This window comes from Oncorhynchus nerka, unplaced genomic scaffold (assembly GCF_034236695.1).
Source record: "Oncorhynchus nerka isolate Pitt River unplaced genomic scaffold, Oner_Uvic_2.0 unplaced_scaffold_809, whole genome shotgun sequence".
In the NCBI taxonomy this organism is placed as follows: domain Eukaryota; kingdom Metazoa; phylum Chordata; class Actinopteri; order Salmoniformes; family Salmonidae; genus Oncorhynchus; species Oncorhynchus nerka.
Window position 1 is genome coordinate 237,501 of NW_027040443.1, and position 15,030 is coordinate 252,530.

Sequence of the window (15,030 nt, forward strand, 5' to 3'; positions counted from 1 at the left end):
GACCCCCTGTCTCTCTGACTGACCCCCTGTCTCTCTGACTGACCCTCTGTCTCTCTGACTGACCCTCTGTCTCTCTGACTGACCCTCTGTCTCTCTGACTGACCCTCTCTCTCTCTCTGACTGACCCGCTCTCTCTCTGACTGACCCTCTCTCTGACTGACCCTCTCTCTCTGTCTCTAACTGCCCCTCTGTCTCTCTCTAACTGCCCCTCTCTCTGACTGACCCCCTTCCTCTCTCGATCTCTGTCTGCCCCCCTCTCTCTCCGACTGAACCCCTTTCTCTCTCTCTCTCTCTCTCTCTCTCTCTCTCTGTCTAGACAAACACACCTGTGAGTGTCTGTATTTGCCACAGTGAGGTAGACACAGCTAAATGTGACAGTGTGACAGTGTTCTGCCGGGCCTCCTGTTGTCGTCTGGCTGTGTCTCTGTCAGGTGTCACTTAGAGAGAGGGGCGTGTGTATTATGTGACAGGAGAGTGTCTGAGTGACAGGCCGGCAGGCCACAGTGGGACAGATGTTTCCTGTCATTCTGGTTCTCATCAGGTCGCAGACATCTCACAGCGAACTCGTCTTCTCTGCTGCTTCTACCATAGAGTATGATAGTCCCCTCTCCCCTCCTCTCCTCTCCTCTCCTGTAATGGGATGATGTATTCCTAACCAGACTCACCAGATGTTAATGGTCTGAGAGAGAGAGGAGAGCAGAGGAGAGTAAATGCAACATACTCTCACCTCACATAGTGTGCATTCCAAATATACCCTATTCCCTACGTAGTGCACTACTTTTGAATAGTTCCAAATGGTAACTGGTCAAAAGTAGTGTACTACATAGGGAATAGGGAATGTTTGGGATGCAGACATTCTCTAGAACATCCTTAAGTGTCCATAACAGACTCAGAACACAGTAGAGAACACTGGATAATGAGGCCTCGTCCTCCTCTCTCTCTCTCTCTCTCTCTCTCTCTCTCTCTCTCTCTCTCTCTCTCTCTCTCTCTCTCTCTCTCTGTCTCTCTCTGTCTCTCCTCCTCTCTCTGTCTCTCCCATCATTATCTCTCATCTCCTCTCTCTCTCCTTCTTTCCTCTCCTCTCCTTCTCTCTTTATCATTTCTCATTCTCTCTCCCTCCCTCTCTCATAACCCAGCCTCATTATCTCTCCTAACCCAGCCTCTCCCTCTCTCCTTCCTACCACAGCCTCTCCCTCTCTCCTTCCTAAGCCAGCCTCTCCCTCTCTCCTTCCTAACCCAGCCTCTCCCTCTCTCCTTCCTAACCCAGCCTCTCCCTCTCTCCTTCCTAACCCAGCCTCTCCCTCTCTCCTTCCTAACCCAGCCTCATTCTCTCTCCCTATCTCCTAACCCATCCTCTCCCTATCTCCTAACCCATCCTCTCCCTATCTCCTACCCCATCCTCTCTCCCTCTCTCCTACCCTATCCTCTCCCTCTCTCCTACCCCATCCTCTCTCCTCTCTCCTACCCCATCCTCTCCCTCTCTCCTACCCCATCCTCTCCCTCTCTCCTACCCCAGCCTCTCCCTCTCTCCTAACCCATCCTCTCCCTATCTCCTAACCCATCCTCTCCCTATCTCCTACCCCATCCTCTCCCTATCTCCTAACCCATCATCTCCCTATCTCCTACCCCATCCTCTCCCTATCTCCTAACCCATCCTCTCCTTTCTCCTACCCCAGCCTCTCCCTCTCTCCTACCCCAGCCTCTCCCTCTCTCCTAACCCAGCCTCTCCCTCTCTCCTAACCCAGCCTCTCCCTCTCTCCTTCCTAACCCAGCCTCATTCTCTCTCCCTCTCTCCTAACCCATCCTCTCCCTATCTCCTAACCCAGCCTCCCCTCTCTCCTAACCCATCCTCTCCCTCTCTCCTAACCCAGCCTCTCCCTCTCTCCTTCCTAACCCAGCCTCATTCTCTCTCCCTCTCTCCTACCCCAGCCTCTCCCTATCTCCTAACCCATCCTCTCCCTATCTCCTAACCCATCCTCTCCCTCTCTCCTACCCCATCCTCTCCCTCTCTCCTACCCCAGCCTCTCCCTCTCTCCTACCCCAGCCTCTCCCTCTCTCCTACCCCAGCCTCTCCCTCTCTCTGAGTCTGAAGCCTGTTTTAGTGTGTTGTCTGAGGGAGTTGGAGATGAAGCTGAACTGTGTAATCTTCCGGTAATGGTGGCTGGTAAAGATGTCTAGGTTTGGCAGCTGTCTGAGATGGGCCACACATATCATTACTCTGTTCTCTTATCTCTCTCTCCTCTCCCCATCCATCGCTCTCTTTTTCTCTTTCTCTCTCTCTGAATTTCAATTTAATTTCAATTCAAGAGGCTTTATTTGCCTGGGAAACATATGTTTACATTGCCAAAGCAAGTGAAATAGATAATGAACAAATCTCTCTCCTTCTGCCTCCCTCTCTCTCCTTCTGCCTCTCTCTCTCCTTCTGCCTCTCTCTCTCCTTCTGCCTCTCTCTCCTTCTGCTTCTCTCTCCTTCTGCTTCTCTCTCCTTCTGCTTCTCTCTCATTCTGCTTCTCTCTCATTCTGCCTCTCTCTCTCTGCCTCTCTCTCCTTCTGCTTCTCTCTCATTCTGCTTCTCTCTCATTCTGCTTCTCTCTCATTCTGCCTCTCTCTCTCTGCCTCTCTCCTTCTGCCTCTCTCTCTCTCTCTCTCTACCTCCCTCTCTCTCCTTCTGCCTCTCTCTCTCTCTCTCTCTCTACCTCCCTCTCTCTCCTTCTGCCTCTCTCTCTGCCTCTCTCTCTCTCTCTCTCTCTCTCTCTCTCTCTACCTCCCTCTCTCTCCTTCTGCCTCTCTCTCTGCCTCTCTCTCTCTCTCTCTCTCTCTGCCTCTCTCTCTCTCTCTCTCTGCCTCTCTCTCTCTCTCTCTCTCTCTCTCTCTCTACCTCCCTCTCTCTCCTTCTGCCTCTCTCTCTGCCTCTCTCTCTCTCTCTGTCTCTCTCTCTCTCTCTCTCTCTACCTCCCTCTCTCTCCTTCTGCCTCTCTCTCTCTGCCTCTCTCTCCTTCCGCCTCTCTCTCTCTCTGCCTCTCTCTCTCTCTGCCTCTCTCTCCTTCCGCCTCTCTCTCTCTCTGCCTCTTTCTCTCTCTCTGCCTCTCTCTCACTACTTCTCTCTCTCTTCCCTCCCACAGCAAGCGCTGAAGGAGAACGTGAGGAGGAGAGAGGCGGAGGAGAAACAGAGGAGAGCGTGGGTGGCCAAGGAGAAGGCGGAGAGAGAGAAGCAGGAGAGACAGCAACAGAAGAAGAGGAGACTGCTGGAGGTCAACGCAGGTAACGATGAACCACTGATCTCCTCAGCACTGATAACTCAATGTATGGCTGATCTCCTCAGACCACATCTACTCAATGTATGGCTGATCTCCTCAACACTGATAACTCAATGTATGGCTGATCTCCTCAGACCACATCTACTCAATGTATGGCTGATCTCCTCAACACTGATAACTCAATGTATGGCTGATCTCCTCAGACAACATCTACTCAATGTATGGCTGATCTCCTCAACCAATGTCTACTCAATGTATGGCTGATCTCCTCAACCAATGTCTACTCAATGTATGGCTGATCTCCTCAACACTGATAACTCAATGTATGGCTGATCTCCTCAACCAATGTCTACTCAATGTATGGCTGATCTCCTCAACCAATATCTACTCAATGTATGGCTGATCTCCTCAACCAATGTCTACTCAATGTATGGCTGATCTCCTCAGACCACATCTACTCAATGTATGGCTGATCTCCTCAACCAATATCTACTCAATGTATGGCTGATCTCCTCAACCAATGTCTACTCAATGTATGGCTGATCTCCTCAACACTGATAACTCAATGTATGGCTGATCTCCTCAACACTGATAACTCAATGTATGGCTGATCTCCTCAGACCACATCTACTCAATGTATGGCTGATCTCCTCAGACCACATCTACTCAATGTATGGCTGATCTCCTCAACACTGATAACTCAATGTATGGCTGATCTCCTCAGACAATATCTACTCAATGTATGGCTGATCTCCTCAGACAACATCTACTCAATGTATGGCTGATCTCCTCAGACCATATCTACTCAATGTATGGCTGATCTCCTCAACACTGATAACTCAATGTATGGCTGATCTCCTCAACACTGATAACTCAATGTATGGCTGATCTCCTCAGACAACATCTACTCAATGTATGGCTGATCTCCTCAGACAACATCTACTCAATGTATGGCTGATCTCCTCAACACTGATAACTCAATGTATGGCTGATCTCCTCAACACTGATAACTCAATGTATGACTGATCTCCTCAGCCAATATCTACTCAATGTATGGCTGATCTCCTCAACCAATGTCTACTCAATGTATGGCTGATCTCCTCAACACTGATAACTCAATGTATGGCCGATCTCCTCAGACAATATCTACTCAATGTATGGCTGATCTCCTCAGACAACATCTACTCAATGTATGGCTGATCTCCTCAGACAACATCTACTCAATGTATGGCTGATCTCCTCAGACAATATCTACTCAATGTATGGCTGATCTCCTCAACACTGATAACTCAATGTATGGCTGAGCTCCTCAGACAACATCTACTCAATGTATGGCTGATCTCCTCAACCAATGTCTACTCAATGTATGGCTGATCTCCTCAACACTGATAACTCAATGTATGGCTGATCTCCTCAGACAACATCTACTCAATGTATGGCTGATCTCCTCAACACTGATAACTCAATGTATGGCTGATCTCCTCAACCAATGTCTACTCAATGTATGGCTGATCTCCTCAACCAATGTCTACTCAATGTATGGCTGATCTCCTCAACACTGATAACTCAATGTATGGCTGATCTCCTCAACCAATGTCTACTCAATGTATGGCTGATCTCCTCAACACTGATAACTCAATGTATGGCTGATCTCCTCAACCAATATCTACTCAATGTATGGCTGATCTCCTCAACACTGATAACTCAATGTATGGCTGATCTCCTCAGACAACATCTACTCAATGTATGGCTGATCTCCTCAGACAACATCTACTCAATGTATGGCTGATCTCCTCAGACAACATCTACTCAATGTATGGCTGATCTCCTCAGACAATATCTACTCAATGTATGGCTGATCTCCTCAACACTGATAACTCAATGTATGGCTGATCTCCTCAGACAACATCTACTCAATGTATGGCTGATCTCATCAGACAACATCTACTCAATGTATGGCTGATCTCCTCAACACTGATAACTCAATGTATGGCTGATCTCCTCAACCAATATCTACTCAATGTATGGCTGATCTCCTCAACACTGATGACTCAATGTATGGCTGATCTCCTCAGACAACATCTACTCAATGTATGGCTGATCTCCTCAGACCACATCTACTGAATGTATGGCTGATCTCCTCAGACAATATCTACTCAATGTATGGCTGATCTCCTCAGACAATATCTACTCAATGTATGGCTGATCTCCTCAGACAATATCTACTCAATGTATGGCTGATCTCCTCAACACTGATAACTCAATGTATGGCTGAGCTCCTCAACACTGATAACTCAATGTATAGGCTGATCTCCTCAGACCACATCTACTCAATGTATGGCTGATCTCCTCAACACTGATAACTCAATGTATGGCTGATCTCCTCAACACTGATAACTCAATGTATGGCTGATCTCCTCAGACCACATCTACTCAATGTATGGCTGATCTCCTCAGACCACATCTACTCAATGTATGGCTGATCTCCTCAACACTGATAACTCAATGTATGGCTGATCTCCTCAACACTGATAACTCAATGTATGGCTGATCTCCTCAACACTGATAACTCAATGTATGGCTGATCTCCTCAACACTGATAACTCAATGTATGGCTGATCTCCTCAACACTGATAACTCAATGTATGGCTGATCTCCTCAGCCAATATCTACTCAATGTATGGCTGATCTCCTCAGACAACATCTACTCAATGTATGGCTGATCTCCTCAACACTGATAACTCAATGTATGGCTGATCTCCTCAGACCACATCTACTCAATGTATGGCTGATCTCCTCAGACAACATCTACTCAATGTATGGCTGATCTCCTCAACACTGATAACTCAATGTATGGCTGATCTCCTCAACACTGATAACTCAATGTATGGCTGATCTCCTCAACCAATATCTACTCAATGTATGGCTGATCTCCTCAACCAATGTCTACTCAATGTATGGCTGATCTCCTCAACACTGATAACTCAATGTATGGCTGATCTCCTCAACACTGATAACTCAATGTATGGCTGAGCTCCTCAACACTGATAACTCAATGTATGGCTGATCTCCTCAGACCACATCTACTCAATGTATGGCTGATCTCCTCAAACAATATCTACTCAATGTATGGCTGATCTCCTCAGACAATATCTACTCAATGTATGGCTGATCTCCTCAGACAACATCTACTCAATGTATGGCTGATCTCCTCAACCAATGTCTACTCAATGTATGGCTGATCTCCTCAGACAATATCTACTCAATGTATGGCTGAGTTAGACAGATATTTTTTAGTTTGACATTTGGGTAAGACGTTCTATGATGTGTATATACCTATGAAGCATTATAACGTCCTTTGTAATGCCTTATAAGACACTTAAAGGCTTTTCTGAAGACACCAGTCTCGGTCCGTTTTGGAGGGATGAGTAACTGTTACCGTATGGTTCCTGATTACGGTGTAGACTAACTGATTACGGTGTAGACTAACTGTTGTTACGGTGTAGACTAACTGATTACGGTGTAGACTAACTGTTGTTACGGTGTAGACTAACTGATTACGGTGTAGACTAACTGTTGTTATGGTGTAGACTAACTGATTACGGTGTAGACTAACTGATTACGGTGTAGACTAACTGTTGTTACGGTGTAGACTAACTGTTGTTACGGTGTAGACTAACTGATTACGGTGTAGACTAACTGATTACGGTGTAGACTAACTGATTACGGTGTAGACTAACTGTTGTTACGGTGTAGACTAACTGATTACGGTGTAGACTAACTGTTGTTACGGTGTAGACTAACTGATTACGGTGTAGACTAACTGATTACGGTGTAGACTAACTGTTGTTACGGTGTAGACTAACTGATTACGGTGTAGACTAACTGTTGTTACGGTGTAGACTAACTGATTACGGTGTAGACTAACTGATTACGGTGTAGACTAACTGATTACGGTGTAGACTAACTGTTGTTACGGTGTAGACTAACTGTTGTTACGGTGTAGACTAACTGATTACGGTGTAGACTAACTGATTACGGTGTAGACTAACTGATTACGGTGTAGACTAACTGTTGTTACGGTGTAGACTAACTGATTACGGTGTAGACTAACTGTTGTTACGGTGTAGACTAACTGATTACGGTGTAGACTAACTGATTACGGTGTAGACTAACTGATTACGGTGTAGACTAACTGATTACGGTGTAGACTAACTGATTACGGTGTGGTGTAGACTAACTGTTTACGGTGTAGACTAACTGATGTTACGGTGTAGACTAACTGATTACGGTGTAGACTAACTGTTGTTACGGTGTAGACTAACTGATTACGGTGTAGACTAACTGTTGTTACGGTGTAGACTAACTGTTTACGGTGTAGACTAACTGTTGTTACGGTGTAGACTAACTGATTACGGTGTAGACTAACTGATTACGGTGTAGACTAACTGATTACGGTGTAGACTAACTGATGTTATGTCGCCTGTACAGAAGAGCCAAGAACTCAGAACGACCCAGACCTCTTTATCCACAGTCATTTCACCAGTGACCACAGTCCTATTTGTCTGGCAGTAGTTGGTAGAAACACTGCATTACTGACCTTTAACAAGGAGTCTGGTCACTCTCTCTGTCTATCTCTGTCTCTCTCTCTGTCTGTCTCTCTGTCTGTCTCTCTCTCTGTCTGTCTCTCTGTCTGTCTCTCTCTCTGTCTGTCTCTCTCTCTCTCTCTCTGTCTTTCTCTCTCTCTCTGTCTCTCCCTCTCTCTCCCTCTCATTACACATACAGAAATGTCAAAACAATAAACATATATACAGTGCTGTACAAATGGTTAAAGGAAACAAGGGAAAATAAATAAGCATAAATATTGTATTTACAATGGTGTTTGTTCTTCACTGGTTGCCCTTGTCTTGCACTTTTCTCTCTCTCTTGGCTGTCGGCTGCTGGCTCCCTGCCTCTCCACACTGTGACATGAGGGAGGGAGAGAAGCATGGGGAGGGAGAGAAGCATGGAGGAGGGAGAGAAGCATAGAGAGGGAGAGAAGCATGGAGGAGGGAGAGAAGCATGGGGAGGGAGAGAAGCATGGAGGAGGGAGAGAAGCATGGAGGAGGGAGAGAAGCATGGAGGAGGGAGAGAAGCATGGAGGAGGGAGAGAAGCATGGGGAGGGAGAGAAGCATTGAGGAGGGATAGATGCTGCTGAATTCCTCCCTCTCCACACTGTGACATGAGGGAGGGAGAGAAGCATGGGGAGGGAGAGAAGCATGGGGAGGGAGAGAAGCATGGGGAGGGAGAGAAGCATGGAGGAGGGAGAGAAGTATGGAGGAGGGAGAGAAGCACGGGGAGGGAGAGAAGCACGGGGAGGGAGAGAAGCACGGAGGAGGGAGAGAAGCACGGAGGAGGGAGAGAAGCACGGGGGAGGGAGAGAAGCACGGGGGAGGGAGAGAAGCACGGAGGAGGGAGAGAAGCATGGAGGAGGGAGAGAAGCATAGAGAGGGAGAGAAGCATGGAGGAGGGAGAGAAGCATGGGGAGGGAGAGAAGCATGGAGGAGGGAGAGAAGCATGGGGAGGGAGAGAAGCATGGAGGAGGGAGAGAAGCATGGAGGAGGGAGAGGAGCATGGAGGAGGGAGAGAAGCATTGAGGAGGGATAGATGCTGCTGAATTCCTCCCTCTCCACACTGTGACATGAGGGAGGGAGAGAAGCATGGGGAGGGAGAGAAGCATGGAGGAGGGAGAGAAGCATGGGGAGGGAGAGAAGCATGGGGAGGGAGAGAAGCATGGGGAGGGAGAGAAGCACAGAGGAGGGAGAGAAGCACGGAGGAGGGAGAGAAGCACGGAGGAGGGAGAGAAGCACGGAGGAGGGAGAGAAGCACGGAGGAGGGAGAGAAGCACGGAGGAGGGAGAGAAGCACGGAGGAGGGAGAGAAGCACGGAGGAGGGAGAGGCATGGAGGAGGGAGAGAAGCATGGGGGAGGGAGAGGCATGGGGGAGGGAGAGAGGCATGGGGGAGGGAGAGAAGCATGGAGGAGGGAGAGAAGCATGGAGGAGGGAGAGAGGCATGGGGGAGGGAGAGAAGCATGGAGGAGGGAGAGAAGCATGGAGGAGGGAGAGAGGCATGTGGGAGGGAGAGAAGCATGGAGGAGGGAGAGAAGCATGGAGGAGGGAGAGAAACATGGAGGATGGAGAGAAGCACAAACGTGTGACCATTAAGTCTTAATTTCTATGCTATAGACTCCAGAGGTGATTTTAAACTTTTCAATTGAAGAGAACTAGCACAGAGAGAGAGATAAAACTCCAACATTTTGTCGCTGTGGCTTATAGAGGAATGTGACATGTGTTGAGAAGCCTGAAATATATTTAGATTCGCTGAAATTAACACAAAACCAAGACGCTCTTGATATCCCTGAGGAATGGGATGACACACACACACACACACACACTGAGTCACTTTCTAACACACACACACTGAGTCACTCTCTAACACACACTGAGTCACTCTCTAACACACACACACACTGAGTCACTCTCTAACACACACACACACACACTGAGTCACTCTCTAACACACACACACACACACACTGAGTCACTCTCTAACACACACACACACTGAGTCACTCTCTAACACACACACACACACACTGAGTCACTCTCTAACACACACACACACACACTGAGTCACTCTCTAACACACACACACACACACACACACACTGAGTCACTCTCTAACACACACACACACACACTGAGTCACTCTCTAACACACACACACACACACTGAGTCACTCTCTAACACACGCACACACACTGAGTCACTCTCTAACACACGCACACACACACACACACACACACTGAGTCACTCTCTAACACACACACACACACACACACTGAGTCACTCTCTAACACACACACACACACACACACACACTGAGTCACTCTCTAACACACGCACACACACACACACACACACACTGAGTCACTCTCTAACACACACACACACACACTGAGTCACTCTCTAACACACACACACACACACACACTGAGTCACTCTCTAACACACACACACACACACACACTGAGTCACTCTCTAACACACACACACACACACACTGAGTCACTCTCTAACACACACACACACACACACTGAGTCACTCTCTAACACACACACACACACACACACACACACACACACTGAGTCACTCTCTAACACACACACACACACACACACTGAGTCACTCTCTAACACACGCACACACACACACACACACTGAGTCACTCTCTAACACACACACACACACACACACACACACTGAGTCACTCTCTAACACACACACACACACACTGAGTCACTCTCTAACACACACACACACACACTGAGTCACTCTCTAACACACACACACACACACACACACTGAGTCACTCTCTAACACACACACACTCTGTCCCTCAAACACCAACTAAAGGAACCTGTATCCCCATCTACCCTCTCTACTACCCTGTACACACTTAACCTGTATCCCAATCTACCCTCTCTACTACCCTGTACACACTTAACCTGTATCCCCATCTACCCTCTCTACTACCCTGTACACACTTAACCTGTATCCCCATCTACCCTCTCTACTACCCTGTACACACTTAACCTGTATCCCCATCTACCCTCTCTACTACCCTGTACACACTTAACCTGTATCCCCATCTACCCTCTCTACTACCCTGTACACACTTAACCTGTATCCCCATCTACCCTCTCTACTACCCTGTACACACTTAACCTGTATCCCCATCTACCCTCTCTACTACCCTGTACACACTTAACCTGTATCCCCATCTACCCTCTCTACTACCCTGTACACACTTAACCTGTATCCCCATCTACCCTCTCTACTACCCTGTACACACTTAACCTGTATCCCCATCTACCCTCTCTACTACCCTGTACACACTTAACCTGTGTCCATTCTAACCTCTACTACCCTGTACACACTTAACCTGTATACCTTCTAACCTCTACTACCCAATACACACTTAACCTGTATACCTTCTAACCTCTACTACCCAATACATACTTAACCTGTATCCCCATCTACCCTCTCTACTACCCTGTACACACTTAACCTGTATCCCCATCTACCCTCTCTACTACCCTGTACACACTTAACCTGTATCCCTTCTACCCTCTACTACCCTGTACACACTTAACCTGTATCCCTTCTAACCTCTACTACCCTGTACACACTTAACCTGTATACCTTCTAACCTCTACTACCCTGTACACACTTAACCTGTATCCATTCTAACCTCTACTACCCTGTACACACTTAACATGTATACCTTCTAACTTCTACTACCCTGTACACACTTAACCTGTATACCTTCTAACCTCTACTACCCTGTACACACTTAACCTGTATACCTTCTAACTTCTACTACCCTGTACACACTTAACCTGTATACCTTCTAACCTCTACTACCCTGTACACACTTAACCTGTATACCTTCTAACCTCTACTACCCTGTACACACTTAACATGTATCCATTCTAACCTCTACTACCCTATACACACTTAACCTGTATCCATTCTAACCTCTACTACCCTGTACACACTTAACCTGTATACCTTCTAACCTCTACTACCCTGTACACACTTAACATGTATCCATTCTAACCTCTACTACCCTATACACACTTAACCTGTATCCATTCTAACCTCTACTACCATGTACACACTTAACCAGTATCCCTTCTAACCTCTACTACCATGTACACACTTAACCAGTATCCCTTCTAACCTCTACTACCCTGTACACACTTAACCTGTATACCTTCTAACCTCTACTACCCAATACATACTTAACCTGTATACCTTCTAACCTCTACTACCCTGTACACACTTAACCTGTGTACCTTATAACCTCTACTACCCTGTACACACTTAACCAGTATCCCTTCTATGCGCTCTACACACTTAACCAGTATCCCTTCTAACCTCTCTCCTACCCTCTTATCCAGTATTCCTTCTAACCTCTCTACCACTCTGTACACACCTAACCTGTATCCCTTCTAACCTCTCTACCACTCTGTACACACTTAACCTGTATCCCTTCTAACCTCTCTACCACCCTGTACACACTTAACCTGTATCCCCTCTAACCTCTCTAACACGCTGTACACGCTTAACCTGTATCCCTTCTAACCTCTCTACCACCCTGTACACACTTAACCTGTATCCCTTCTAACCTCTCTACCACCCTGTACACACTTAACCTGTATCCCTTCTAACCTCTCTACCACCCTGTACACACTTAACCTGTATCCCCTCTAACCTCTCTCCCACTCTCCACTCCGCTGGCAGAGTCTGCCTGAGTCCCAAATAGCAGCCTATTCCCTGGCCTATATAGTGCACTACTTTAGACTGGAGCCCGTTGGGCATTGAGCCCTGGTCTTAAAGTAGTGTGCTATATAGGGGATAGGGTGCCATTTGGGACCTGGTGCCCTTCTAGACATTAGCCATTACTTACTGCTTGGGACGGCTGTATTAAAACCACCTCTGCCAACCAATGCTGTGTTAACAGGAATGTTAGAGAGGAGTGGGAAAGAAATCAACCATAGAGAGAGAGAGAGCGGGAGAGGGGGAGAGAGAGAGGGAGAGAGAGAGACGTCTGTCTGGATCAAGCCAGACTCACAGGCCATCTGCACTCAAAACACTAAAAGGAGCTTCATCTTTTTTTCCCAGAACAAAAGGTAATGTGTCCCAAACACTACCCTATTCCCTCTGTAGTGCACTACTTTACACCACAGCCCTATGGGCCCTGATCAAATGGAGTGCCCTACGTAGGGGGATAGGCTGAGAGAGCGGCCATTTTGTCTGCTCCTCTACTGCACCACAAGGTGACCCAACAGCTTGTTTCTGAAGGAGACTTTAGGATGGTACAGGCCTGTGCCCCCCCCTCTCACAAGGCCTGAAGGAGACTTTAGGATGGTACAGGCCTGTGCCCCCCTCTCACAAGGCCTGAAGGAGACTTTAGGATGGTACAGGCCTGTGCCCCCCTCTCACAAGGCCTGAAGGAGACTTTAGGATGGTACAGGCCTGTGCCCCCCTCTCACAAGGCCTGAAGGAGACTTTAGGATGGTACAGGCCTGTGCCCCCCCCTCTCACAAGGCCTGAAGGAGACTTTAGGATGGTACAGGCCTGTGCCCCCCCTCTCACAAGGCCTGAAGGAGACTTTAGGATGGTACAGGCCTGTGCCCCCCCTCTCACAAGGCCTGAAGGAGACTTTAGGATGGTACAGGCCTGTGCCCCCTCTCACAAGGCCTGAAGGAGACTTTTTGTCACAGTGAGGCCTGTGCCCCCCCCTCTCACAAGGCCTGGGTCTTGATCTGTGGCTCCTCTCCTCCCACGAGGCCTGTGTCTGTCACAGTGAGGCCTGGGTCTTGATCTGTGGCTCCTCCCCCCCAACAAGGCCTTTTGTTTAAGGCTGTATGTCTACTTCCTGCTTTCCTCTAATTGGGACGCTCAAAATGTCCGCCAGTCCACCCATTACGGCATCGTTGACCTGAATGGAGACGCCCATTCTACTCGTTCTGAGGCTGTTCTGTCAGCAGGATGTGTGTTGAGTGTTCTGGTCCAGTGGAGGTGGCGTGGGGAGGACAGAGATGCATGCTGGGTGGAGAGAACAGTCTCTACTGATAGAGAACAGTCTCTACTGATAGAGAACAGTCTCTACGGATAGAGAACAGTCTCTACGGATAGAGAACAGTCTCTACTGATAGAGAACAGTCTCTACCGATAGAGAACAGCCTCTACCGATAGAGGACAGTCTCTACCGATAGAGAACAGTCTCTACGGATAGAGAACAGTCTCTACTGATAGAGAACAGTCTCTACTGATAGAGAACAGTCTCTACGGATAGAGAACCGTCTCTACGGATAGAGGACAGTCTCTACTGATAGAGGACAGTCTCTACCGATAGAGGACAGTCTCTACCGATAGAGGACAGTCTCTACCGATAGAGGACAGTCTCTACCGATAGAGAACAGTCTCTACCGTCTCTACCGATAGAGAACGGTCTCTACCGATAGAGAACGGTCTCTACCGATAGAGAACAGTCTCTCTACCGATAGAGAACAGTCTCTACGGATAGAGAACCGTCTCTACCGATAGAGAACAGTCTCTACCGATAGAGAACAGTCTCTACCGATAGAGAACAGTCTCTACCGATAGAGAACAGTCTCTAGAACAGTCTCTGCCGATAGAGAACAGTCTCTACCGATAGAGAACAGTCTCTACCGATAGAGAACAGTCTCTACTGATAGAGGACAGTCTCTACTGATAGAGAACAGTCTCTACTGATAGAGGACAGTCTCTACTGATAGAGAACAGCCTCTACTGATAGAGAACAGTCTACTGATAGAGAACAGTCTCTACTGATAGAGAACCGTCTCTACGGATAGAGAACCGTCTCTACGGATCTCTACGGATAGAGAACAGTCTCTACTGATAGAGAACAGTCTCTATTGATAGAGAACAGCCTCTACTGATAGAGAACAGTCTCTACTGATAGAGAACAGTCTACTGATAGAGAACAGTCTCTACTGATAGAGGACAGTCTCTACCGATAGAGAACCGTCTCTACTGATAGAGAACAGTCTCTATTGATAGAGAACAGTCTCTATTGATAGAGAACAGCCTCTACTGATAGAGGACAGTCTCTACTGATAGAGGACAGTCTCTACCGATAGAGGACAGTCTCTACCGATAGAGGACAGTCTCTACC

General features: G+C 47.6%; 1 protein-coding gene across 1 annotated transcript in view; it reads left to right on the forward strand.

The window, feature by feature from the left end:
* LOC135571064 (protein diaphanous homolog 3-like) overlaps positions 1-15,030 on the forward strand; it is a 187,595-nt gene that overhangs the window by 82,021 nt on the left and 90,544 nt on the right. The window contains exon 8 of the mRNA XM_065016871.1: positions 3,123-3,261. Coding sequence (XP_064872943.1) covers positions 3,123-3,261 — 139 coding nt within the window. The remainder of the gene's footprint in view (positions 1-3,122; positions 3,262-15,030) is intronic.